This window comes from Chenopodium quinoa, unplaced genomic scaffold (genome assembly GCF_001683475.1).
Source record: "Chenopodium quinoa cultivar QQ74 unplaced genomic scaffold, ASM168347v1, whole genome shotgun sequence".
In the NCBI taxonomy this organism is placed as follows: domain Eukaryota; kingdom Viridiplantae; phylum Streptophyta; class Magnoliopsida; order Caryophyllales; family Amaranthaceae; genus Chenopodium; species Chenopodium quinoa.
This window is the reverse complement of record NW_018744895.1, coordinates 3,123,062-3,150,522: the sequence shown is the minus strand read 5'-3', so window position 1 is coordinate 3,150,522 and position 27,461 is coordinate 3,123,062. Positions and strand designations below refer to the sequence as shown.

At 36.4% G+C, this 27,461-nt stretch overlaps 2 protein-coding genes across 4 annotated transcripts; one reads left to right on the top strand and one right to left on the bottom strand.

Moving 5' to 3' along the window:
• Positions 1–8,299: 8,299 nt before the first annotated feature.
• Positions 8,300–13,480, top strand: LOC110706068 (probable serine/threonine-protein kinase PBL7). Its single transcript, XM_021883982.1, has 5 exons — positions 8,300–8,706; positions 9,339–9,508; positions 10,096–10,285; positions 12,230–12,621; positions 12,950–13,480. Exons 1-5 carry the CDS (start codon positions 8,604–8,606, stop codon positions 13,211–13,213), a joined length of 1,119 nt encoding a protein of 372 aa, XP_021739674.1. The 5' UTR covers positions 8,300–8,603; the 3' UTR covers positions 13,214–13,480.
• A 1,002-nt stretch (positions 13,481–14,482) lies between these two features.
• On the bottom strand, positions 14,483–26,038 carry LOC110706067 (TBC1 domain family member 8B-like). Of its 3 annotated transcripts, XM_021883981.1 has the most exons (18): positions 25,594–26,032; positions 25,077–25,146; positions 23,859–24,461; positions 23,601–23,774; positions 23,407–23,520; positions 21,704–21,762; positions 21,197–21,263; positions 21,050–21,101; positions 20,873–20,965; positions 20,572–20,655; positions 19,973–20,388; positions 18,784–18,845; positions 17,292–17,361; positions 16,879–16,959; positions 16,664–16,765; positions 16,110–16,234; positions 15,810–15,930; positions 14,483–14,858 (listed from the first exon to the last, which is right to left on the bottom strand). In XM_021883981.1, the coding sequence occupies exons 1-18, from the start codon at positions 25,647–25,649 to the stop codon at positions 14,748–14,750; spliced, it is 2,460 nt and encodes an 819-aa protein (XP_021739673.1). In that variant the 5' UTR covers positions 25,650–26,032; the 3' UTR covers positions 14,483–14,747. The 3 variants fall into 3 exon arrangements, with proteins under 3 accessions (XP_021739673.1, XP_021739671.1, XP_021739672.1); XM_021883979.1 differs by having other exon boundaries at positions 20,873–21,101; positions 25,594–26,038; XM_021883980.1 differs by lacking the exon at positions 25,594–26,032 and adding an exon at positions 25,247–25,452 and having other exon boundaries at positions 20,873–21,101.
• Between the last annotated feature and the right edge of the window lie 1,423 nt (positions 26,039–27,461).

The window sequence follows — 27,461 nt, the reverse complement described above, 5'->3', positions numbered from 1 at the left end:
ATACTCCATGATAGACTCTGAGTATTTGACTATAGTAGAAGTAGCTAAGGAGGAAATTTGGATCAAGTTGTTTTGTAACAAAAATTGTGCCTTTTCCCAATGAAAGGAGCCAGGGTCACATTACAAATCCAAACATGTTGAGATGAAGTATCACCTCATTTAAGAGATAATTGGCTGGCGAGATGTCATGACCTACAAAGTTTCATATGAGTGAGAGTATCACTTACCTAATTACTAAATCCCTTCCACAACCAAAGTATGAGAATCACACTAAGGTTCTTGGATTGAAGCAAGTTATGTAATTTAAGTTGTATGTGTTTTGAGAAAACTTATCACATAAGTAATACATCAACTTGCAGAATTATGTTTAATCAGAAATTTATTATTTCTCTTATTTAATTATGGTTTTGATATTAAATAAAATGTCCAAAATAATTATGAATTGATGGTATCATCAAATACGTGATTTGGTGAATGAAACCCCACAAGTGAACTATATTCATAAATTATTTAAGTTCCTAGTTCAAAATCATTAAACTGGACATAAATGATTTCAATAAATGGATTGGCATGTAAGATTGATTGGATATGATAAGTGTCATTTATGACACATTTTAGGGTGGTTTTCTCCCTTAGTTTTAGTTTTATTTTGGTCTATCTTGGTTGTTTCTAGTCCTTTTAGTCTTGTTTTAGTTAATAAAGTCATAGTTTATGTTTTTAGGCCTTAGTTGTGAATAATGCGCTTGTTGCTCAGTTTCTAGATTGATTTGCGTGCTTTTCTATGTGATCTTTCACTCGTTTCTCTTGGTCTATTTATCTAAGTATTTAGCACTTTCCTCGATGTTGATGACCCAAGAGAAAGCCGAAAAATTCAATAGATTAAACCTTGAAGCCAAGAAGAAGCTAAGAAGAGCATTTGCAATGCTTAAGGCTAGAACCAGTGCCCGAGCATCCCTCTGCAAAGCACAGGCACCAAGCTAGAGCAAGCAACAACTGTCGTGGCACGGTGGTCCATGCCGTGGTGCAACAGACCTGCCGTGACACGGCGGTGCATATCGTGGCGCGGCAAACCTGCCGTGACACGGTGGTCCTTGCCGTGGTGCGGCAGGTTTCGTTTTCCAGTTTTTTTCTTCTTCGTTCCTAAAGATGGCGTGGAGAGGGTGCGGCTTTAGCCAGCGTGGGCACGGCCTTCTAGGTTTTCCTCGCATTTAATCTCCGATTTTTCTTCTTGTAATATAAATAGGGGTCGACCCCATTTTGAAGGGGGGCTTCTTTTGGACAAATTTTTACATTTTCTCTCTCCTCTAATGTGGATTAGGCTTATATTAGGAGTTTCTCTCTCTAGTTTAGGAGTAGTTTTAGAGAGAGAAAGCTAGGTATTTCAATGGAGGATTGAGAGCTTGAAGAAGTAATTATGTGGATTCTCTTCTCAACTATTCAATGAGCATTTCTAACTTTTTCTCAGCTTTGTTGCTTTCTTTAATTCTTGTTTTTGCTTAATTCTTTGTTGATTAGAGTAGATATTTAGATTAGTTGTTTGATTCTTGCTTTAATTCTTTTTTTACCTTGTTTTCTATGTTTTTCTTCATTATGATTGCTTAGATTTTGTTCTAGGGAAATGGATGAATGTTATGTTGATGAATTGAATGATTGATTGTGATTTGTATGCAATTAATTCTTGATTATTGTGTATGGATGATGTTTACATTGCTTAGAGTCTTTTTAGCTAATTGATTCTAGGTTTCTAATTGTGCTTTCATTCAATTGTGCGGAAGTGAGTTGATTGAGAGTCTAGATTCTTCCATACCTATGCTAGGCTAGTTACACGGGAGTGAATTAGCTTAGTAGGATAATTAGCATGCTTAATTGCGCGGGAGTGAGTTGAGTGTGTTGATTGTTCCTAATTGAGATCATGATCATCTAATTGCAATTTGTTGTTGAATTTATTAATGTAATTGGATTCCCTTTCCCTAATATTTTGTTGATTGTTTAAAGTAGTGTTTTAGTTGTTCCTCTCTCTACCTCACATCTTTCCTACTAGTTTAATTAGCTCAAATTGATACACTTAGTCCTAGTGGTTCAACTTCGAACTTGCCTTTATGCTTTCTTAGTGGTTAGTTTGGAATTTATAAATATTTTTTGATATTCGGAGGTTAGTCAATGACCTAATCATCACCTACTTATCAGGGTAGCGCGGTTTCATGGGCAATAGGGGCATAGAGATGCTCGGTCAATCACGTGGATATGCATGAATGATGCATGATCGAACTATTGACCTACTTTGAAGTTCAAGTATAGAACTTCCGATATATTAGTGGATTCTTCTGACAAGAGTAGAACACTGATTTCATTGAATGATTAATTTAAATATGGTACATCCAAATGTTATTCTGTAAAAGGGGACTATAAAAGATGTTTCCTGACCACTTCAAAAGTTAAGTGGGAGCTTCGTTTGCCACAAGATTGGATTTAGTCTACCTATTTAATTAAGAAATGTGTCATGTCCGCTTAAAGAGGGAGAATTCAGAAAATACGTGGCCGCGTTCAAATGCATTACTCAGTAATCATTTGGTTTTGTAATTCTAACTCAGATTTCAAAAAATGATTTGTAGATTAATGTGATCTCAACATGAGATGCAATCATATTATCAAATCGACACATATTGACTTAAGGAATTTGAATATTGCACACTTGTCTTAAACAAGTGGGAGATTGAAGGATTTATGTCTTCGTCAAGTGCAATTACTAGATATATAATGTATCAAATTATGGAGATAATTAAGTTCGTTCTTTTGGGTCGTCGTTATATCATAGCTAGAGGTACTAACGATCTTTAGGCTAGTAAATTAGGCCAAAGCCCAACTGAACGGATCCTGTAAGGTCACACAAAGGGCCTAGATTGAGCATAAGAGGAAGAGGCCCATGATGGGCCTCAATACTCTAGGTGGCTGGCCATGAGGTGGAGTTTGGAGGGCTTTAGGCTTCCTAACCTAGTCTAGTTATAATAGGATTATAAATAGACTAGGTTCCTAGGTTTTCCGTGGAGTAGTTTTACTGTTAATTGAAACCCGAGTTAGCAAACACGAAACCAACCCTCTCAAACTCCCTATCTCTCACGGCTCTCTCCTCCAGCTCGGCACCGGTGGTGTGCGGTGGTGGTGGTGATCGTGGTGGTGTTCGGTTGTCCATTAAAGGTGGTGATCGTATTCCCCTTCACTCGACCAATCAAGTATTGGTCGTCGGCTTGGTCGAATCCTGTGGACTAAGTAGAGGAGTCACGTTTGGGGCTCTATTCTCTCCCTTATTTGTCAATCAATTTGCTACGTGGAAATCACATTTCAAAGGTATAATTATGTGATTCTTGTGTGTTATGCATGCGATCTTGTTTTAGGTGCGTATGAATATGATTCATGAAATTTCGCTTATAGTACCTATAATCCTACACAAACTTCATCAGCATGAGGGAGGGGAATATGACGGCCTTGGATTCGTTTAGAGCCGGACGACCTATGATGAGAATATAGGCGGTCAGCTGCTCTACCACCAAGAATCGGACGCCCTTTCTCTTTTCACCCAACCGGATAGGTAGATTCGGCCGACTGGGTGTATGACTCCACCCCCAAAACCAACCAAGGGGTGCGATAACTTATGCATGTTGCTGGGGTTGAACTTCAGCTTTGATAAACATTGCCAACTGATTATATCAGACGAACTGCCGATAGCAATAAGGATCGGGCCAACCTTTTGGTTGGCAACTTTGCATTCGACAACCATGGGGTCATCATGCGACTGGTGGACTTTGCCCCGTTCCTTTTCAGTGACGACAACCTCAGGGAATGTCCCAGTAGACGTTTGATCGATCATCGTCAACACAATTGATCATTTTCCAAACATGGTCTTTGGTGCCCTCTGACAGTTGGGCCGCCTGAAGCATAGCCGCCTGCAATGACGCTGATCATGTCCGGATCTGTGTCCAAGCCACTACAAGCTTTTGCCGCTTTTTTAGACGACTGCTTAGGGTCCGTCCTTTAGAGACACCTTGGACTTACGAATGTAGGATTTTAGCAATCCTTCCTCAACCAATTTGTTCAATAACCGCTTGAGGCTGTAGCAGTCATTGTTGTCATGGCCTATGTTCTCATGGAAATGACAGTATTTGCTCTTGTCACGGTACTTTGCTGGAGCTTTCATTGCCGAGGGCTTATCAAAGCTCACCTGGTCTTTGATCTCCATGAGGGTGGAGTAATAGGCTTTGTTAAACTCGTACTTGAGAACATACGGCTTAACTTCTTTTTTCTTCTTCTTGGACGGCTAAATAGAATTGTCGACCGCCCAAACTTCTTTTCTCTTTTTGCTCTCTTCATTTTTCTAAGTCGGTTGATCCTGCCGACTCCCTTTTTGTTTCTCAGACTTCTTTGAGTCCGACTACTTGTTGGAGGAGTAGAGTTCAGACGCCTGTATATAGGCCTCTTCCTCCCTCAGCGCATTAGGAAGAGTGTAAATTCTCTTCCAGACGAGACCAAACTTGAATTGTGATTCGTCCTTCAGACCCTTAAAGAAGTCTGTGAAAGCCACTTTGTCAGGCAGCCCTTGAATCTGGATTCTCTCTAGATTGAACTGCTTGACATATGAGCGGAGCCCCTCACGGTCTCCTTGAATAACCGGCCCCAAGTCATTGCTTGTCTTTTTGGCCGGTATGTTCATTGATAAGTTTGAGGAAAATGGGAATGCAAGCGTCCTAAAATTGTTGATGCACCCAGACGGCAGATTGTCGAACCACTGTTAGGCAATGCCCTTCAGTGTGGCTGGGAAGCACCTACACCATGCAGCATCATACAACCCCTGCAGATACATGAGGTTGGTATATGCCATTAGGTGGTCCTCAAGGTTGGTGGTGCCATCATAGGCACCAACCAGAACATTCTTAACATTGGTCAGCTGTGCTGCCTCGGTTATTTCCTTGGAGAAAGTCGATGGTTATTCCCCAAGTTTGAGCTGACGAAGCTGTCATTCCAACGGTTGGACTTGATAAGCAGCCTAACCCCTGAAGAGGGTAGGTTGCTAAAAAGGTTGAGCAAACGGGTCGTATGATTGATGGGGTACATACGCCGCCGAGCCAATCACATGGGGACCCGTTCGACCGAATGGGTCGACTGATGGATGCTCACGCCCTGAATAGGAAAACCTCAACGAGGTATTCTTGAAGTTGTCTGGCATAGTTGGCGTTGATGTCGTGTCAGACAATTGCTAGTTCTTCCTATGCTCGATGATTTGTCGAGCACCAGTGTAAGTTTTCTTGCTGTCATCCGGCTCTATATACCGGATGGGTTTCCTAGTTGATGTCTCAGGGAGACAAAACTTGGTCTTGTCAATTAAGGGCCTAGCCCCCTCCTTCTGCTTAGGATATGGAGTGGGCTCCCTGTCCTTGACCGTCTTGGCCTTCTTAGAGTAAGAAGGTTTCTTGGCCGGTTGTCCCTTACTTGGACCAGCCATGTAAGTTTTGATGAAGTTTTTCATCCCTCACTTAAAGTCAGTCATGAACTTCAAGACTTCAGAGCGGTTGATGTGAGCAGTTGACTCTTCAGCCTGAGGCTTGCTAGCTGACTTGCTCGCACCAACCTTGTTAGCATTCCGCTCCTTCTTGTCTTTGGAATGGATGCGTCTTGTGATGAGGGAACCATTTTCGATCGTATGCACTTTGACCTCTGATTCTGACTCAATATCATGGTCCAAATGGACCTCTACTCCTTATGGACGTCTGTCCTCATGAGGCGGTATAGGTTGTTGAGAAGACATCTTAGAGGTACTCTCCCTACAGACGGCGCCAAATGTTTCGGAGTCTTTTGATGTGTCCTGCGTGAGAGTTACTCACCAAGACTGGATCCTCGTTCACCTGAATCTGCAACAAACGGAAGCTTCGGTTGTTCGAAGTTCCGCCTCCAACGATCAAGTTAGTACGTGTCGAAGTAGAGAAAATGTAGAAAGTAAAGTAAATCTTCTCAGATCCCGATATCAGGTGTTTTCTCTATTGTAAGAGAATAGTGATTGATTGATGTAATAATCAGATAAAGGTCGTAAAAAATGAACATGTTCTCAAATGGGGGTAAATGTCCCTATTTATAGGGCATGAGGAAATGTGCCCCTCCTTAGGTCATTTAACCTAAGTTGGTGGGCTGCGCCGTTTTACGGTGCCTTAGGAATTGGGCCCGTGAAGGCCGCCATTTCCCCTCATGATTAGCGTGCCACGTGTCTTATCCTGGTTGGCCCATTTTGGGCGCCTCCTAGGGCAACATGTGTCGCCACCTGGTTGGACCACGTGGATAAGGTATTTTTACCCTAATCATGTCTCAACCTGATTGCGTCGCCAATTAGTGCACTCCTTTTTAGGGCACCAACCCTGAAATGCACACATTCCCACCCCTATAAATGCCCCAATCATTTATGATGGGAGGGGTGGATTGAGACATATCATTCAAGGCATATTAAATTGCTCTAACTTCTCTCTACTTTCTCTCTCTAAATATTTTCACTAACTTGATCATCGAAGGCGAATATTCCGTCTAGAATATTCGTTGTTTTGCAGGTGCCTGTGGCCGTCTAGACATATTCACGACCTGTATCCCGAGGGATTTCAAAATACCCCGAAACATCATGCATAAAGATAATTTAGCCATGTATTAATGAAAAATTCGAGCATTAACTAGTTTTCTCATATATACCACCTATGTTTAGTGTTTTATCATGTAATTTGTAAGTACCGAACCTTGAAAAATATATTAATCAACTCTAAAGCCTTCTTTAAGGCTAATCAATTACAGCATCAAGTCAATTTTCAACTTCACATACAAGTACTAGTGTAGTAGAGTATACAAGTATTAGAGTGTAGATGTTTAGATGATTATATCTATTTAAAGCTATTATTAATATTAAGTTACATTTTTGTAAGAACTTAATATGTACAAGTTACTAGTAATGCTTAGTCAATGATGAAGTGATAATATTAATAAATCACAAATTATTTAGCTTGAAATAATATTAATAAGTACATGATCAGATAATTTACATTAAGGATGACAATGTTAAATGGATATTCACTAACCCAATTCACACACCTTGAATAAATGGATGAAAACACGAATTAAATGGATGAAGAGCGGGTGACGAATGAAGCGAGTCATGGATCAGATCAGATGTGGATGGTGCTCTGCTCCACCCGCTAACCATTCCACGTGCCCGTTTAACATATATTAAGAGTTTTATCCACGTATTATAATAAAAAAAATGCTCCCTCTGTTCCTGAAAGTTCGACTCACTTTGCATTTGCACGGTCTCCAATGAACATCTTTGACCATTAATAACTTCGGCTATGTATAAGTAAAAATTTTAAAAAATTGATAGTTAGAAAATTTATCATAAGGGGAATCTAATAAGATCAAACTTGTTAATTTATTTTGATTATATAAATCATAAATGTGGTCAAACTTATTTTATTTTGACCACATAAATAGTAAGTGAGTCGAACTTTCAGGAACGGAGGTAGTACATGAAATATGCAAGAAAAATATTTTTTGTTGCCAATTAATTTTTTTTTCAAAAAACATGCTATTATTATTTCTTTTTTATTAATAAAATAAAGAAAAATTTTCGTAGGAATAACCATAAAAGTTTATGTGGATTTTTATTCATATTATATATTCAACCATTAGTCACCCGATTTACCTGTTTTATTCCTAAATGACGAATGGACAGATGTGGGTGATGGGTGAAGCGGGTGACAAATGAATGTGGATGGAGCGATTGGAATGATGGATGAATGCGGGTTAAGCTCCACCCGATCTAAATCCGATCCATTGACATCTCTAATCTACATGTATATCTTTTATGATAAATATAAAAATTTTATTCCAAGGTAATCTTAAGTTGGGTAATATTGGGTCATCATTTTATACATGTTAAGTGAATCAAATCACAATTTGTTTTCTGACGAGTCACATCAGTAATTTGTCAGTGGGGCTCGATTCAGTGTCTTGTTCTCTTTAGGTCGAGTTTATTACGAGCCAAATCCGTTTCAAATTAGAAGGTGATTCTTGAATTATTGGATCGAATAAATTTCAAATTGGTTTCAAATTAGATCACTTCGGCTATAAATAATCATCACCTAGCCTCCCGGGTCCGTATCCAGGTCTCAATTTAGATCAGTTTCAAAGATCGAGTCAGAAAATGAGAGTTGTAGCCATAACCCGTAAGCCCATAACAAGCACTTGTAGTTGTAGTTATTCAAAGAGATGTGACCAGAAAGCACCATGAACATGCCCTGTATAAAAAGGCAGTATTTTTAATTTTTCATTGATGAAAGAGACATCATCATCTTAATTTCAAACCAATTACATAATTCAGTGTCTCATTCTTCCCTTTACCTTTGACCATCTCCTCCCAAAAGCCATACTCATACCCAAAAGTCGTGTTTTTGGTACCAACACTTTTTTTGTTGACCTTTTCCATTTGCTTTATCCTTCCATTTTATTAAATACTACTGCTACTGTCACTCTTAATCCCACCAAAAGTTCAGCTTAATCGAGGGATTTTGGAGAAAATCCAAGAAATGGGTTGGTTCCCTTGTACTGGTGCTGGAAAATCAGTCGAAAATTTGAAGAAAAGAAGTGTCAAAAAGAGTTTAGAACATCAGATCTCATCATCAAGTTCAGGTGATTCCTTCATTTGGGTAATTTTCAGCACAGATTTTAAATACCCACTTTAATTGATTGATTATTATGAATTTTCTAAGTTACTATATTTGGGTGTATAATTTCTGGGGTTTCCTAGTTTTGATGTATGATTGAGCTTTTTTACTTTATTTTTGTTGGTGATTATAATTGTAGGATTATTTGATAGATAATAATATGATGTTTTATATCAGCATAATTTTCATCTTTGATTTGGGCTGTTGGTAAAATGATGATGTATTTTCAATCAATGTTACTCGACTGTCTCGGACTAATTAATTTACCTCAAGTACCTGTGTCGGATCTTGGACATTATTTGTTATGAAAATGGGTGTGAATATTTTAATAGTTCATTTTGGGCCAATATAAAGGGAAATTTTCACAAAATATTTGTGTTGGACACTTAGATACACACTTGTTTACATGATCTCAGTTTTGCCAATTCAGTTCAATTTGAAAGATCAATGCATGTACTTTTATGATGTTCTTTGATGATTGTGCATGGTGCTCTTCTTATGTCCAGTATAATTGCATTTGGTAGTTCTAGGAAAGATTTTACATGCTTTCTATCTGTTTATTGCTGCTTTTGCTTAAGCATAAGCTGAATTGTTCAGGGGATGGGAAAAAAGAGAGTACAAAGGATGGCAAATCAGATCATATTGCTGTAAAGACTTTTACGTTTCGTGAGTTAGCAGCTGTAACAAGGAACTTCCGGGCGGATTATCTAGTTGGTGAAGGTGGTTTTGGGCGGGTTTATAAAGGAAGGCTGGAAAATACTTGTCAGGTTAGGTGACAGAGCATTCTGAGCTACAAGGAAATATTGATCTATAGCAATTGCAATGTATTCAATATTGTTGGTTTATTGCTTAATTTGATTGGATAAATGTAGGCGGTTTGATTTCTTTCATGACTCATGAATGTCTTCTATAGTCATATGCTTCAGTATTATTAAAAGCCATTTTTCCAAATGTTTGTTACTTTTATGACTTGGCTATATCTGTTGTTTATAAAGAATCTATCAAGTGTCAACATTTTGAGTTGATGTTTGAGTCAGCAGCTTTGTTTTGTAGGAAATACTGTTTAACTTTCTAGAGGGTGTTTTTATTGGAGTCAATTACTGGATTGTTTAGGTTTAATGTGTGTTGGTTTCTTACAATGTGTTGAAATTGTTTGTCCCAAAAGTTTAAAGCCTGATAAGGGTGGAACGGTTGTTGGTTTATACTTTTAATTCACTTTTTTTGGATGAAGAGTGGAACAGTCTAGCTTGTGAGCATTTCTATGAACTGAGAATTACATTTTACCCTGATTTGTGTGAACTAATTATATTTTTTATATGGTCTTAATACTTATAAGATAATGGATTTGATGTAGGTTGTTGCTATTAAGCAACTTGATCATAATGGGCTTCAGGGCAATAGGGAGTTCCTTGTCGAAGTGTTGATGCTCAGCCTACTTCACCATCCAAACCTTGTTAACTTAATTGGATACTGTGCTGATGGAGATCAAAGGCTTCTTGTGTATGAGTATATGCCACTAGGATCATTGGAAGACCATCTTTATGGTACGTAAATAGCTGGTGACTCTTAATTGGTGTCCACTCATGGGGTAAAAGGCTTTCTGCTTATAATAAGAAAGGGCTGATACATCACTACTCCTATTATTTTTATATCTTGCAATAGTTGCAACTCAGCCTCCGTTTGGTGCAGCAAGGGAAAAAATCCTCTTAGTATTTGGCTGCTAGTGGGTTATGTTGACTTGCTGCATTATTATACTAGTAAAAGTAAAAAAAAACTGGTAAAAACAATTCCCTTATTATGTGAATCTTCTCAAAACCACCTAATACTACTTGCAAAATATTATGCATATGTTGCTCAGTTTTCAGTCAATCACTCATTCACACTCATGTAAGGCCGCTGTTAAATGTTCCTAGAAGAAGATGGAGACTAGTTATGCATCGTATTGAAGGGCGCTTGCATGCATTCTCTTTGTATCAAGGAGCTCTTTGTTGACATTGGAAATATGGGCATATTTAATATTGTTTGATAGGAGACTGGGGATATATGTAAGATTGTCATATGGAACTTCATATGGGTGATTTATGGAACTTTTGGAGATTGTCATATTGTAATATGTAAGATTGTCAATGAAGAATTTCATATGGGTGATCTATGGAACTTTTGGAGATATGCAGTGAACTGGTATATATTTGGGTGGCCCTAGACTAATTATTAAGAAGAAAGAGTAAAATTGATACCTGATACTCGAAAGAGGAAGGTTTTACACCTTATGAGATGATAAGAGAAAAAGCTAAAGTTGCAGTAGTGCTGAGTTAGTTGGATTTGCACCTTATAATCTCAAAGCAGTTTGAACTCTCACTGATTTGTATGAAGGTCAATACAAAGAACGATGCAAGTGCATTGTGTCACTTCCTTAAAGCCTGACAGAAATCTGGTTTTGCGCTGTGTTATGATGCAGCTCAAGATTCTCCCATAAACCTTAAGTTTAATATGTTTGGGTTTTAATTCCTGCTTTATGTATTGATGGCAGCCAAAGCATGAGGCACCAACCAAGGGGAGTTTAAGGAGGGTGCCAAAGGAGTGCCATCTACTCTGCTTTGTGCAGAACTGCTTACTATATCTGACCATTTGAGCATCCTACCTCCAAGTCAAGTGAGGCTAACTGTACTAGGGTAAAATAATACTTCCTCCATTCTTTTTTGATTGCAAAGTGGGGGGATGCGCGGCATTTTAGGAGAGGAGAGAGAAATAGGGGACTCGTGATGAGAAGAGAGAGACGGAATCATTGTCGAGATAAAGTAATGTTGTAATTAACTCGCAATTTCCTGAACAGGAACACTGAAACACATTGTGATTAAAAAAGGACAGAGGAAGCATGTTGCTAGTTCTAGCTGTACACAGTTTGGGAAAGGCTACCAGTTGATTATTAGTTACTACTACGTGATAGAAGTAGACTATACCTTAAAGAGACATCCATTATTGTTCATCATAATCTGTAGTTAAGCATGTTCTATTACTCAACATGTTTGTGGTCATAACTCATTAAATCAAGATCAACATCTCAATCTCTTTAAAGAGATACCTGACCTAGTCAGGGTAGCCGTTGGGGGCTTAGATGTACTCAGCTTTACCCCTATGACAATGAAATGCCGTTGTTGATATCTTGATCGGATAAGCGACAAAATCTTCATGATTAATAGGTTTTTATATTTAAAATTATTTTCTAGTTATTAGTTGTTTTGTAATTACACATGCAGGCTTTTTCATCATAGCCTGTCTAGATAATTTTTTTATGTTAAAATTCTTTGCTCGTTTTCGTGTTTTATTTGAAGTCATTCATTATTGCAATTGAAGTGCACATGAACTTCTGCAATGCATAAGAATTGACAGTATATTATGTCAGTCTTGTGTTTATTACTGCATAGTTGGTTGTTTTCTCTGATTTGTGGATGAAAGATGCTTTTCTGACCACTGTTATCTTGTCCCAGACATTCCTCCTGACAGGAGACGACTTGATTGGAATACAAGAATGAAAATAGCTGCTGGTGCTGCCAAAGGCTTGGAATACTTGCATGATAAAGCAAATCCACCAGTTATATATCGAGATTTGAAATGTTCTAATATATTACTTGACGAAGATTATAACCCAAAGCTGTCTGACTTCGGCTTGGCCAAATTGGGGCCAGTAGGGGATAACACGCATGTTTCAACCAGAGTGATGGGAACTTACGGATATTGTGCTCCAGAATATGCAATGACTGGTCAGCTTACCCTAAAATCAGATGTTTATAGCTTTGGGGTTGTTCTTTTGGAACTCATTACAGGGAGGAAAGCAATTGACAATTCGAAAAGTAATGCAGAGCACAATCTTGTAGTATGGGTAAGAGAGTTCATCCTAATCATTTTTGTCTGTAAGATTGATGATTTAACTATTCTGTTTTTTGGTTAGCTTCTTGGTTGGCAAATGTTGACTCAATGGTGGTTGAAGCATTTGAGATAATTTTTTTTTTTCGGGGCATGGCATGGCATGTCAGTACTTGTAAAGCTGATCATGCTCATGAAGTTGATGAATCATTTAAGTGAACTTTGTTATTAGAAAGGCAAAACTACAGGCAATTGGAAACAAATCTCTTCCTAGTTCCTACTGCCCTCAATCATGTTTTGTAGATCTTAATTCTATTTGTTTTTTCTCTTGTTCATTGGTGCAGGCACGACCCCTGTTCAAGGACAGAAGGAAATTCTCTCAGATAGCCGATCCAATGCTCCAAGGTAGGTATCCAGCAAGGGGATTGTATCAAGCTTTGGCAGTTGCTGCAATGTGTGTGCAAGAACAACCTAATATGAGACCCCTTATGGCTGATGTCGTCACAGCTTTAACTTACCTTGCTTTCCAAAAATATGATCCAGAGAGTGAGTCACGTCAAAGTTTTCACTCAGCTGCTTCCACTCCCAGAGCCAGAAAAGATTATTGAAAGCAAACTGCATTTTTTAGGGTTATAAGTCCGACATGTAAATTGAATCTGCTTAATCATAATGTTCAATTTCAACTTTCAAGGCTGGTTTTGTGTTCAGATAGGCGAGAGTGGAAAAAAAAAATAGAATCAATAGATAGCAAAAATTCATCCTCAGTCCTTTGTACTTGTATGAATTTTTACAGTTATATACTTATAACTCGTATATATAGAGATGTGGATAGAGCGAACCTGTTCGTATATTAAATTGCCTTGGTCTGTTTTTTATATTTTGGACAAAGAGGAGCTATGAGCTAAACAGCAAACAAACTAGATTATCCAGTACAAAAACTGTCTTTTATGTGCAGAGATAGCCAACCAGTGGGCCGGAGCCCAGGAACGAGAAGCCTTCCTAATACTGCAGGACAACAAGCTTGGCAACAAGCAACAAATATCACGCAACAGCCATCCTGAAATCACATTCCTCGAACCTGAATCACAGAGCAAATTAGAAAGCTCAGCACAGTTGGTGTGTTTATGATTGACGTTGTTTGTGTATAATGTGCCAATGATCAAAAGGCGTAGTATAAAACAAAAAACTTGAACTTTACAATAGACATTCATGTCTGTACCCACACTCACTGCAAATTAAAAGTACAACTAATTGAACGATCTTTAATTTTATATTGAATTACAACAATTTATATGATGACTTAGCTCAAAAATAATACAAAATTGAAAAAAAGGAGTAAGAGTAAAAAGAAATATAAAATTAAACAAAATACTCATACCGAGTATAACAACTGACTTGACTTGTATCTATAACATAGATGTTAAGGTTACTGATACATTCAACGTTGTAAACAATATGAACGAAACAAAAAATAAGGATTTTGGATTAAAAATTGAAATTTTTTTTTTTTTTTTTTTTTTATCATTCAAGTTAAATCTGTGTGATATACAATTTAACAAAAATAGTTATAAACTTTGTTTTTCATGCTAATTTCAGCACAATTTTCCAAAAGTAATTGCAGAGTTTTTATTGCACGTGTTGTTGAAAAATCATGTTTTCTTCTACTTATTTGTTGAGCAAAGATAGGTGCAACCGTGCAAGTTTATATATGTACAAGCACTATTAATGATTTAATGAACGTTAATGATAAATTCATTATTTAGAGACAAATGGAGAAAACAATTGACTTGTTTTTCTTACGCAATCTTATTTTTTTTAAATGACGCTCCGTGGAACAGTGGTACATCAGAAAAAGACGAGGGGTTGAGAGAAGTCAATAATCGTTGTAAATGTAATATCACTCATATTTTTATAGCAACTTTCTAACTATATTTCTACAATGTTTTTATTAGTATATCGTAACAAATGCAAAATTGAGCACTATACACTGGGTACAGAACAGCTATGAATCAAAAATTACCAACAAGACTTATCTATACTAATTGGATCGCACATTAGTATCCCGCCTGAACTGGACTTGACCAGTACAATACAGACTATGTACCTCATCAATTTGCCTGTATAAACACAACAATCATATAATTATGGTTTCTCTGGAGCTTCACTTTCGTTACTTTCTTGTTCCACGACTGGGCTCTGTACCTCATCAACAGGCTTGTTATCACTTGACTCTTCTGTGTTCGCTGGCTTTCCCTGTCAAAACCATCAGATTCAGGCCACAGTTGATTCAGTTGAATATAACAAGAGCTAGGATGCTCCAAAAGAAGCAATACGTGCAGCTATGATGATCATAATGCATCAATGTACAATATCTTCCATGGTTAGAATTCAAATGTTCAACTAAAAATATCTCTTCAAGCTATAATGGTAGAGTAACACGGCCACCAGAAGCTGCCGTTTAAACATGTAAGACAATAAGCATCAACAAATGCATATTATTTGTTATTGGACATGGGACCGCTACTAAATAGTGATTCTGCCCAACAGAAACTACTTTGGAGAACAACATGCCAAAAATACATAGAAGAGAGATGAAAGAGCAATGGGTAGAAGGGGAAGTGCAACTCTGATCAATTCTTCATGGTAGTCAAATATGTTCTTAAATTCTGATAACCATCCCAATTAATGGCTCATAAAACTGCCTATGATCTTTATTTATTGGGAAATAAGCAGTCATCGTGTATTGCTTAAAGGGATAAAGCTACACTGCTTGTTTAGTTTGAAGTAGAATACAATAATTTCTATTGGTTTAAGGGTCAACTCAAAGCAGCCTCTCTGTTATTGTACTTATCACAGGGGTAAAGCTACAAGCATCTAACCCCTTACCCTGCCCAAGGTGGACTGGACGCCTTTATAGAGAAATTAGTTCGATAATCAATAGTTCAATGTTTATGTTGTAATGATCTATACTCCAATTCACACTATAAGGGTCTTCTTTTCCTCTTCTACATTAAGATTTACAATGATGCTGAATGATTGTTGAGCTTCTATTTTACTCCGTACTCCCTAAATTTTAATAACAGAAAGTTATACGTAATAGCAACATGTAAATGCAACAATAACTCTAACCAAAATATTCAACAATGACTTGACAAAAAGGCAGCACTGTCAGAAGTAAATAAAAACCGTATCAAAGTAGGCTACCTTGTTCTTGTCACGCCATCCAAGTCCAAAAGGTCTTGCTAGCAGGCTAATTTTTCTAGGAGGCACATCGATTGAAGGCTCCATATTACTTTGTGCAGGCGAAGAATTGTTTTGCACAGACCTACAAAGGAAAGGTCAGACCATCTTACATCACAATATTTTACCTAAAGCACACAGAAGCCAAGATAAAGACTAATGTGTTCACAAGAATGCTTGCCAATTTATAATGGAGCATAAGTTTGCATAAACATGAGACAATCAGCTCAAAACTTCAAAGTTTTACTCAACCAGACTGCATACCTTGGAGAAGGTTGAACTTTCATTTGCCCAGACTGGTATTGCAGTGTAGCTTCCAACATAGACTCTGCCATAACTACCCGCTTCTCCATTTCAGCAAGTGAAGCAATAACCTTATCATACTTTTCCTACACATATGTAAAGAAGCATGAGCATCATCCTAACAAATCTACAGCAGCACATAATTTACAAAAATAAATAAGTAAAAGGATGGGGAGGACTGATTATTAAAGCTGATAATTTAAACCTACAATTTTGTTTAGATGTGTGTACTGTGCTAATTAGCAATCAATAACTAGAAGCTAGCAGGTCAACAAACGTGATAATCTAAATCTATATTGAATATGCAAAAACATTTAAGAAAAATTTCTTATATACAAAGTATGAAATTTGATCAAGCAGTTCAACAAGGTAGCTGGGTTTCATAAACTAAATAAAATAAAATAAAATAAATGTATGCCCTAAGCGGCCAACAGCATGCATTCAACAAGTCTTTCCCTCCAATTGGTAGGAACAAAAACAAGGAGGGGAGGGGGTGGAGGATCTAAAAAAAAAACCTGAAGAGTCTCAGCAGCATGCCTCTGAACTGCCGCTTCTTGTTCAGCAAATCTACGGGCGTCTTCTGTTAACTTCTGCTCTTGCTCAACCCGCATCAAGACCTAGAAATTTGTTTGGGTCGATTTTTATGAGCAAAATTTATGCATATTCAATCTTTTTCATTTGAAGAAACCTCTCGTTAATAATTTTGTCAAATCTAAAAGCTAGATTAAACCTGAATCATGGCACTTTCTTGCTCCTGCTTATCAGCCAGGACACGACGTAGCTCCGAAACCTCTTGTTCCAATTGTTCAACCTGCTTTCAATAAAAGACTACCTTAAATATGCAACTTGCTATCTACATAAGTGCTTGTACTTTTAAAAATGCTAATCTTGACTAGGTAACATTCTGATTCCAGGAAATGATAAATATAAACCAGTCAAAGTGAATTGTGTGTCCAATCAAACACTAACATTCATACTGACTGCTTCAATTTTTGACAGCCATCAAGACTAGAAGCCTTTACAAATGTTTCATGAAGTACACACTCCACAGTCAAATATGTCTATGAAGGACATATGATGATAAATATAAGGTAGCATAAGTTTTGGACTTTGAATTAAAATATTGAATATAATAAAACATACCCTTGCACTTAGTTGTCGACGGTTGTCTTGCTTCACCATTTCCATTAATGCAGTCTCCAGCTCCTCTGCTCTGGAGCCACAATAACAAAAAATAAAAACAATATTAAAACTTACAGAAATTAGTCAAAGGTGAGAGAAAAGATCTAAAGAGCTGACAATCTGACATTCTTCACAGGAATATATGATTCGGTTTCAGCATACATCAAGTGCAAGTAGGAGAATGAGAAATCATTATGATCACATGATCATACTATGTGAAGAGGAAAAATATTCATATACTTCAAGCAAGAATCATGATCTCATGAATTATTGTCCTGGAGCACCTAAATTTAACCTCCATTATGATGCCGTTAAATATACACAAAAAATAAGCAATTTAGTGACAGTAGCCACAATAATTGTAGCCTAAAGCTACTGCAGCAGCCTAACAATTAGGCTTCTGCCCAGGATGTTGGGCAGAGCTACAAATAGGTGTCCTTACAATTGCAGAGAGGAATCTATAATTGACCAGCATACAACTATTAAATTTCAAAGATAACGTGCTTAAAACTATATATCAAAGCAAATAACTGCCGCAGCACAAAATAACATGATAATTAAAATATTATTAGATTTTTATTTAAAAAAAAAAAAGAAAAAAGAAAAAAAAAACAATAGAAAAGTCGAGGTCAAAGCTTAACAGTGATTCAGTTCAAAAAATGAAAGATTCAATATCAGATAACGTGCTTAAAACTATATATCAAAGCAAATAACTGCTGCAGCACAAAATAACATGATAATTAAAATATTATTAGATTTTTATTTAAAAAAAAAAAGAAAAAAAAATAATAGAAAAGTCAAGGTCAAAGTTTAACAGTGATTCAGTTCAAGAAATGAAAGATTCAATATCAGAGGGTATATAAGGGTCATATCTTCCTGTAGAAATGCAAGAGCAAAAACAGTGAGGTACTGAGGTGTGATATGATGAAGGCTGCATACATTAGATCTCCCCAGTCCAGGTTTGAGTGGGAACTGGAGGCTTGTTGATAATAGTATAATACTAGCATTGATCATATAGAATTGACAAGCACATATAATAATTTGAGTTTTTCAAGTAACAAATCATACAAATTCATGAACATTCTTGTCAAGCCCTTGTTTGGTCTTCTATTGAGAAAAAAAAAAATATATATATATATATACATATATATATATATATATATATATATATATATATATATATATATATATATATATATATATATATATATATATATATATATATATATACTTTTGAACGAAGCAATCTTTGCCACAGTTTTCTGTGGAGTCTAATCAAGTTACCCTCTAAATCCAGAAGTTAAAGAGAGATTACAAAGAACAGAAACACGATAGCACATAGGGACACAAAGATAGAATATTCAGGAAGTATATACCAAATCCTAGTTCTGAAAGTAGATTGGCCTGTCATTCCTTATTATTGTTATACATGAAAAGAAAGCCTGAATTTCACCTTAACTCTGCAGATCTTTTTTCCTCCAGCAATTTGCATAGCTCAACCTTCAACCATCCCGCCTAAGAGGAAATATAGAGAGAATAGTTAACATAACTAAAAAAAGAAAGTAAGGTAGTGGAAGTGGAAAAGAGAGAAAACATAGGGAGCACAAAAGCGAGGTAGGTGTAAATTGGAAACCCACAACTTTTGGGAATTTTTATAGCTAATAAAAAATGTATAGAGGAAGAAAAGGTTTTAAAAAACATTAGGAGAGGGAGGAAAGTCTGCAAAACACAATTACTTAACGAAAAAATATAGGAAAATAAAATATAAAAAAATCCAGCAAGCACATTTAAAATATCCAGTTTCAGTTTTCTCCAACTAGCTACTCGATGCTCTTAACACCTCCAACCAAAAATATCCTTCTAATTTTCCCAGCTTCTTAAACACCCTAGATACTGGGATTACCAAGCTTGCAACCAAATCATCGGTGCATCGCCAGGATAAGTGAGACGACTAGAACTTTTCCAACCAACAATGAGCTTTGGCCTAACGTTCACCCCCCCCCCCCCTTCTATTCATCAAATACATCAACTCAGACTAGCAACATGGCTCACACTAAGAGATTTGCAAGAAATCTATGTTTCCTAAGAATTGTTGCTTCATTTCTTCTCAGCTCTTGATCTAAAGCTTTGTGCAAAATCTTTGCGCATATTACTAGCTTTTTTTGCAGTATGAAAAGATTCTGACAGCCTAGAAACTGGACCAGCAATCAGCTCAGTATTTGAACAATTGTCTTTCATGTACCCAAAAGAACACACAGGAAAAGCAGAAAATAGATCAAATACAACTTTTTGGCTCAATTTACCAAACCCTGAACTTAACAAAGAATCTTTGTCAAAGATTAATAAACTTCCACCTTAGCCAGAGAGAGCAGAGACAGGCAGAGAGAATGAACTAGTGCACACTGCTTGCTGAACATGGTTTCAATGATATATTCTATTATATTCGTCAAAAAGAAATTAAATCATAAAGCTGACAAAAATTCCTAAAAGGAAGTCAATGAGCTAGGAAGTCACTGCTTTCTGTAAATTCCAACAAAAATGAGAAGTAACTACACTAAGCATAGTAATTCTCATTTAGCCAATACGGTGAATCAATGGATTGTGACAATGAGACTATTGGAAAATTAAGAAATAAGCTTTACCTGTTCTTGAAGGTCTAAACCAGGATCAATTTCCACACCTCCAGTCATGCCAATAAAGTAATCATCTGGCGTAGTTGAACCAGATTCCATGTGGGTTGTATCGCCATTCATTTTTTCATCAGAAACTTTTAATTTATCTGTCACAACAGATCCAGGATCATGCTTAAAACTGAACAGCTTAGAAGCAAGACCCTGTGAACTTTTCAGAGCCTGAAGGCCCTTGGATCTTTCTTCAATTGCAGCTATTACTGCTGGTCGATTTTTATCTCTTAATTCCTGCAGTCTAGCTTCATGAACGTTTTGAAATCCCATGCAAGCTGTCAAGACCAGTTGACTGCTGTCAAACGTTGATCCAGCAAGAGATTGCAGCAAAGTAACTGCATCTCCCGCATCTTTTGTTGTCACCAAGGCAGGGCCTATGCAAAGTTGGAAAGGAAATCATCATTATTAACAGTTAAGTACTTAAGTGATTTGAAATAACAGTTCAGGATTCTTATGTCCCCATAATATACGAATATCTGGTGAAAACACTCTTCCCTCTTCAATTTGCAAGTAAACTACATCCAATACTTCTTAAATCAAAATTATAATCCCAGTACCATATAACTCCATTAGTGCAAGAGCAGTGCGGAATAGCATGACACGAGTCCCTTCAAAAAGCAGCACATCCCAAACTCGAAGAACTGATGTAAGAAAAACCAGCAAACTATAAACAGCTCATCACTAAAATACTAGAATTGTCAAAAACAAATATATATATATATATATATATATATATATATATATATATATATAAGCAAAACTTCAGGCAAACAATGATGTGTATATGCAGCACAATGTCAAAAGAATCATGCACCATAGATATCAGGACAGTATCTAAAATCAAAGATAGAACCTAACCACTTTCCCATGGAAGCATATTCATGAATATAGAGAGAAACCATGGTCCAGTAACCCATGCCACTTGAACGCCCAAGTAATCAAGATGGTTAACTGCAAAAAGAGAGGTCACATCATTCAGAAGTTGTAGAACAACAAAAATCAGTGATATTATTATACTAACAAGAGGATACAAACCCAATTTCGGGAATCTTTCACGCACCAAGTCCTCAAAAACAAGTTGGTCTACCTGTAATTGAGCATACGACTTGTCACAACAACCCCGAGAAAAAGGTAATTGTACAGATAATGCATGCAGATAGAATAGTAGGAGAGCATTACTACCTGACATTCAATCATCTCTTCTGAATAATAACCATCAAAATAGTCATCCATAATACCCATAAGGGTCCTGCAGATAAAGCCATTCAATAGTCACACAATGGTCCATCATGGCAGCCCACATAATATATTACTCTCTCTATCCCTATTTAGCTGACACACTTTGACCGGCAAAAAGTTTTAGGCGAACTTAATTGACTTCTTATTTTATTGTGTGATAGTTGGTAGTGGGGTATTATATTTAGCGGGTAGTGGGGGAACTTTTTTAATGATAGTGGAAAATGAGTCCAAAATGAAATGGGAAAAAAAAAAAAAAAAAAAAAAAAGGTGGGTCAATGCCATTTATGGAAAGAAAGAGAAGTGTCAACTAAATAGAGACAGCTTTACAAGGAAAGTGCGTCAACTAAATAAGAACAGAAAAAATATTGAACAGCACAGCGCATGTAGAATAACATTAAAGTGTAGTTAATATAGAAAAAGGTAGTAAACAATGAGGGTTTTCAGACCTACCAAAAGGCATTCTCTTCCGGCATCAAAAGCAACAGTAAGCCAGCAAAAAAGTTCATAGCCTGGTGATACATAAAGATAAGAGATGACAAACTGAGTAAGTTCTTCAATTCCATTGTACATTTGATCCACAAAAGCTTCTCTAAACCTTCCACTAGGCATTAAAACATGCAAAACCTTCTAGATAGTATGAATTTTAGTAATATGATTCATAGTGTATTTAGAAACTAATCAATTAATGCAGGTTGCAACCTTAACAATGAAAACAGAAAACTGACTGTTAATTTTAAAAATAGAAAGAAAGAAAGAAAGAAAACTAAAACAAAACTTCACAGAATTGATAGACAGAACTGCAGGAAAATGATGAGTTTGTTTGCATAATTTGCCAAATACTTGGTACTGCTAATGATTAAGGGGTTCCTAGAAGTTTCACCTTTCAAGCCTCCACCATCCCCACCCCCCTTTTTCTCTGCCTATCTCATACACTCATTGGTTATATTTCTCTCCAGCAGCGTCAATTTAGCACCCCCGTCAAAATAAATAAATAAATAAATAAAACTTTATGCCAACAAAATATATCCACCATGGTTAAAAAGGCTCTTATAATCAATCAAAAGCCTAAGATTGTTTTGTCATCATTTCCTTTCAATCAATCCGTCAAATTTTTATATCTGTGGTATAGGGAGTATTGAATTCCCATGAACCTGCCCAATTCAGATGTCAACAAACTATTTCAAGTCTTAATCAACCATCAGTGGATAGGATTTCCAATATGATTTAAATTCTGTACTTTTCCAGAAAATTTGTGAGCGGAAACATTTCAGCTACTTTTTCTTCAAGTTTAAAATGCCCAAAACAGTGCTAGCTTGTCTTGTATTGTCATGCCTGTTTTTCAGCATTTATCCATTTATGATAAATCAGGAATGGGTGTTTCCATGCTTCATAGTTTTGCTTTGATGTTATCAAAGTTAGCAAACAAAAAAATTATTCACTCGGTTTTCCCCCACTTAACTCCTCAAAACTTCAATATATAAAACCACATGGAGAATGAATTGCCAAAAAGTTTTCTCTCATACCCTCGGACAAGTCTTAGACAACATAAAAAATGTTTTAAGGATATTATGGGATAGCTCAATATTAAACACATTAAAAGTTTTATAATATGGAGGAGTTGATTTTTGTACGCAATTTCCAAACTGTCCCAATTGTCAAGACAACTTCTTAAGTACTGCCTCAGTCTGAAAATCAAGTTCCTCATCGACTCAGGCATGGAAAATAACAGTGCCCATTAAATTTTTATAACTTTACATTGAATTCTAGCACTGCCATAATAAAAAGGTTTTCTTGGACCTAAGCCCATAAGCATAAAGAGAGTTCTACATATGAAGATATACAAACATAAATAGTTGAATAATTGACTTGGATATCTTCATATCTTAGAAAGTAGAGAGATGCATCTTAAGACCAACATCCAAGACGCCCAAATTAAAGGCCAAGCCATTCCGCCTAAGCTTCTCAAATGTATAAATGAGATATTTCTCGTTCTACTAGAAGCGTAAATTAAACAGTTCTATAGATTTGCAACAAACCTAGAAAAAGTTAAATGGAAAAACTTGGATATGCTAGGCACTAAGCTAAGTTATATATTTAATGATCTAGAATTAAAAAAAAAAAGTGGTAAACAAGATTTTTCAAAAGTCAATTACCTGGCAATAGCCAACTGACGGATTATGCCGGGCATAAGCTATAAGTAATCGCCTTAAAGCATTTCTACCATTCTCATCCAAAGCAGGGTGGCCTGGGAAAGTACGGGGTAAATCCTGTGTGCATATGATTATTGTAAAAATCAGGGCCTAAAACCAAACTTTAATAGTATAGACAGGAGCAAATATCAATTCACCTTTTCAATCTGCCCCTTCCATTTCTCACGTCGTCCTGTACTTTCTACACCTGGCTCTTTATCATTTATTTCTTCTTGATTTGTTTTATAACCATTATTACTTTCTGCAGATAACAGATTTTGATAGTAGTTCTCTACTCGGCGTGCCTTCACACCAACAAAGGCTTGCCAAAGCTACAATTGTAAGTATTAAACCAACTATTAAACAAGTATACCCAGTAAACAACAAATTACATGCAGTCTAATCAAATAATATACCTCTCCTCTAAGGGCCATTGGCAGTCCCCCTCGAACAAGGACTTCCAGCTCTTCTTTCCATGGAGAACTAGAGTCTAAGTTGGTTCCTTCAAAAAGGTTAGTAGTTGCAGGTGAGGCAGCACTATCAATAGAAGGGACATCTTGAATAGGATCTGATCTCTCCACATCATAGAATTCTTCTTCTGAATCATCTTCTGGTGCTCCTTTGGAAGATTTAGCCTCTTCGTTAGTTTTGAGAGTCTTATGAGGATCAGTATCCTGTCCTCTCTTAGACAGATGGTTCTTCTTTTTTACCCGAACACTCATCATATCCTCTATTGTACGTAATGATGGCCTTATGTTCGACCATATTTGAACTTTGTGAGTTTTCTTCTCCTCTACTGCTGGGACCACTGGCTCCTGTTCTCCATTGTCAACTGAATTAGGTGTATCAGTTCCATTAACATCTTCATCTGATATTTGATGATTAGTATCAGCTTCAGATGTCCTGTGACCTTTGTTGTCAGCTGCATCAACTGCTACCCCATCAACAGGCAATTGGACAGACTCGGATACCCTTTCCAGAAAAATATTCCATCGATCAGATCTTTCTTCTTCCTCTTCCTGAAAAAAAATCAAATATAAGAAAAACAACAATTTCAGAACAATAAGTTACATCCCTCACTTTGTGCGGAAAGATAGCAGTCGAGTTATAAGCACTTCATCTACTCAATACTCGTATAAACTAATACGAGTATAATTTATACACAACTTCAGCAACCATCACCTAAGTCAAAATGTTAGCCAAATATCCTTCACAAAAATCTCAATAAAAATTATGTTAGAAGACGTCTACCAAAAATTAACCCCAACCATGATAACTCATCTTTTTTACCTTTTTTGGGGATGATTATAGAATCTAACAACTAATAGTGTGACACAGACACTATCTCACCCCAAGACTTCCTCGTCCATATAAACCACGAAAACCAATCAAAAACGAATGAGACCGAATTCCTCAACTCATTAAATCATAGAATCTCTATTGCAAGTAGAACGTTATGTATAGCAAACATTTCACACTCATCTCAATGCTTAAAAACAATTGCCAATGCTTCAAAATCCCTTCAAACATTGCACACTCATCTCAATGCTTAAAAACAATTGCCAATGCTTCAAAATCCCTTCAAATTTCATCAATCGATCGAAAACACGAACACGAAAACGATTAATTAGTACCTTGTAAATGTTAGCATACTCTCTATATCTTTGCACATGCTGAGGCCTAACAGCAAATCCATAAGCATCCCTACAACAAACAAAATATCATCTCCAAATTAGTAATATCTCAATCAAATCAACATTTATCAAAAAAAAAAAAAGGCAACAAAAAGATGAAAAACACTAACATACAACACAGCATTGCTCAATTCGTACCACCAAATTGACCTCCAACTAAATTCAACTCGAATTCGACATTACAATCGAATCAAATTACTCACCCCTTGCTCAAACCACATAACAATTAGATCAAAAAATGTAAACCTACATTTCATCAAATAATAATTAAAACCGACACAAAATTACGCGGAAAAACCAAAATTAAACCCATATTACACAAAAATTACGTCGGAAAAATCAAAATCAGCAGCCAAAAAAATCGAAAACATCAAATTGAAGAATGAAAGCGGGAAAACAGGAGAGCGCGTGAAAGAAAAAAAATGGCTAAAAATGGCGGAAAAGTAGAGAGAGAAACCTCTTGTGTTCAAGAGAAATGAGAGGATTAGTAGTAGAGTTGAGTTTCATTTTCATGATCGGGAGGAGATAGAAAATAAGAAATGAGAAGATCTAGGAAAGAAGAAGGTTAAAAATTAGGATTATTATTTGATATTTATTTAATTTTCAACGGAGGTTGAAGGGAGGGAGACTATTATGTTATGGTGTTGTACTACTGGTGAAGTGATACAGCAGAGTAGAGAGAGAAAGGGAGTACATCTGAGCACATGCCACTGGGAAGCAGCAGCGATTTGATGATGATTTTTAGTAAGAATGAAGGGTGTTGTCTGTGAATAGCATATGATGATTTCTTACAAACCCAAATTTGGGGGAGATGTTGTGGAAGGTTGGAATGGGTTGGTTTGAAAATTGTTACCTTTCATTAACAAAAATAAAATAAAAGGTTACCATAACTCTTTCTTCTGTACAAGTGCATTAATTGCTTATTGACTAACAAAATGTTGGCTCATTTGATAAAGTTCTTACCTTACATAGACCTGTCAGTTTTCGACCCCGCCCGTTTTTATGGGTCTTGAACACAATTTTTTGACCCGTAACCCGATTTAATCTGAACCCGTTTAACCCGTAAATTTGTGGGTTAAACCCGACCCGAACCCAAACCCGTCCCACCAACCCGTTTTTATGGATTTTTTTTTTAAAAAATACATCTATTTGACATTTAATATCAAGTTTATTGGTTGAGTTTAATCATTTATTTACCATCTGACATTCATTTCTCTATCTCATTTATTCATCTCATATAATTGTTGCTCAAATCCACACTATCAACCTCCTACATTAACTATCGACCCACACCAATTGCATCCGCATAACTTACGTCATCGTCATGTCACGTTGGCTTGGCCTCTTTTTTTAATTTTGTAATTATTAAAAGCTATTTTTTTTTAATTTTATTATCATTTTTTATTAATTAGAAATTAGTATGCTTTAGTGACGATTTAATTTATGTTGTAGGCATATAATGGCTAAAAATAAGATTGGTGAGAAAAAAAAAATAAGAAAAGTAAGCTTGAAAAATCATAATATTTAAAAAAAATTAGCCAAAAATAAGTTAAATAAAAAATTGTTCTAAACCCGTTGGGTTGACCCGAACCCGAAATTCTGGGTTAGGGTTGAGCATTTCTCGACCCGTGACCCAAACTGACCCAACCCAAAATGACCCGCGACCCGGAGTGACCTAACCCGAACCCGACCCCGACCCGACCAACCCGATTGACAAGTCTAACCTTACATCTTAGAGGTTTAGGGTTCGAATCCAACCAAGTGAGGGTACTTGGGGGTAGGGATTCCCTTACTCTCCCCTCTACTCTCAAGTGCTTGGTTTGAAAATACTAGGCCAAAAAAACCATAAGGGTTGAGGTCTAGTTAGGTTCCTCCTTACCTTTAAAAAAAAAAAATTGCTTATTCGCTTATCTTATGTTGTATGATTTTTCCATTAATGAATTAATTTTGTTTTACAAAAATAGTGGAGTAATATTTAAAGAGAAGAGGGGTTTAAGGTTCACTTTTTCAAATCACCCAACCGATCTTATTTTTAGCATAATTTAATTCAAAGAAGTTTAGATAAATACATATCCAATAAAATGAAAACAACACACCCTAAGCTAGTTGATTTTTAAATAAAAACGTTTCTCATATGTTGTACGTCTTACAATAATTTTAAAAATAAACAAAGCATACAATGTTGTAGATCAGTTGCAATTTTGTAGAGTTACCCAAAAATGATCAAAAGTTGACTAGCTATGAATAATAGTCACATACTTGCAATTTTTACTTGTAATATATATTGATAAATGTTAATCTCTTTAAGAGTATAATAATCAAATC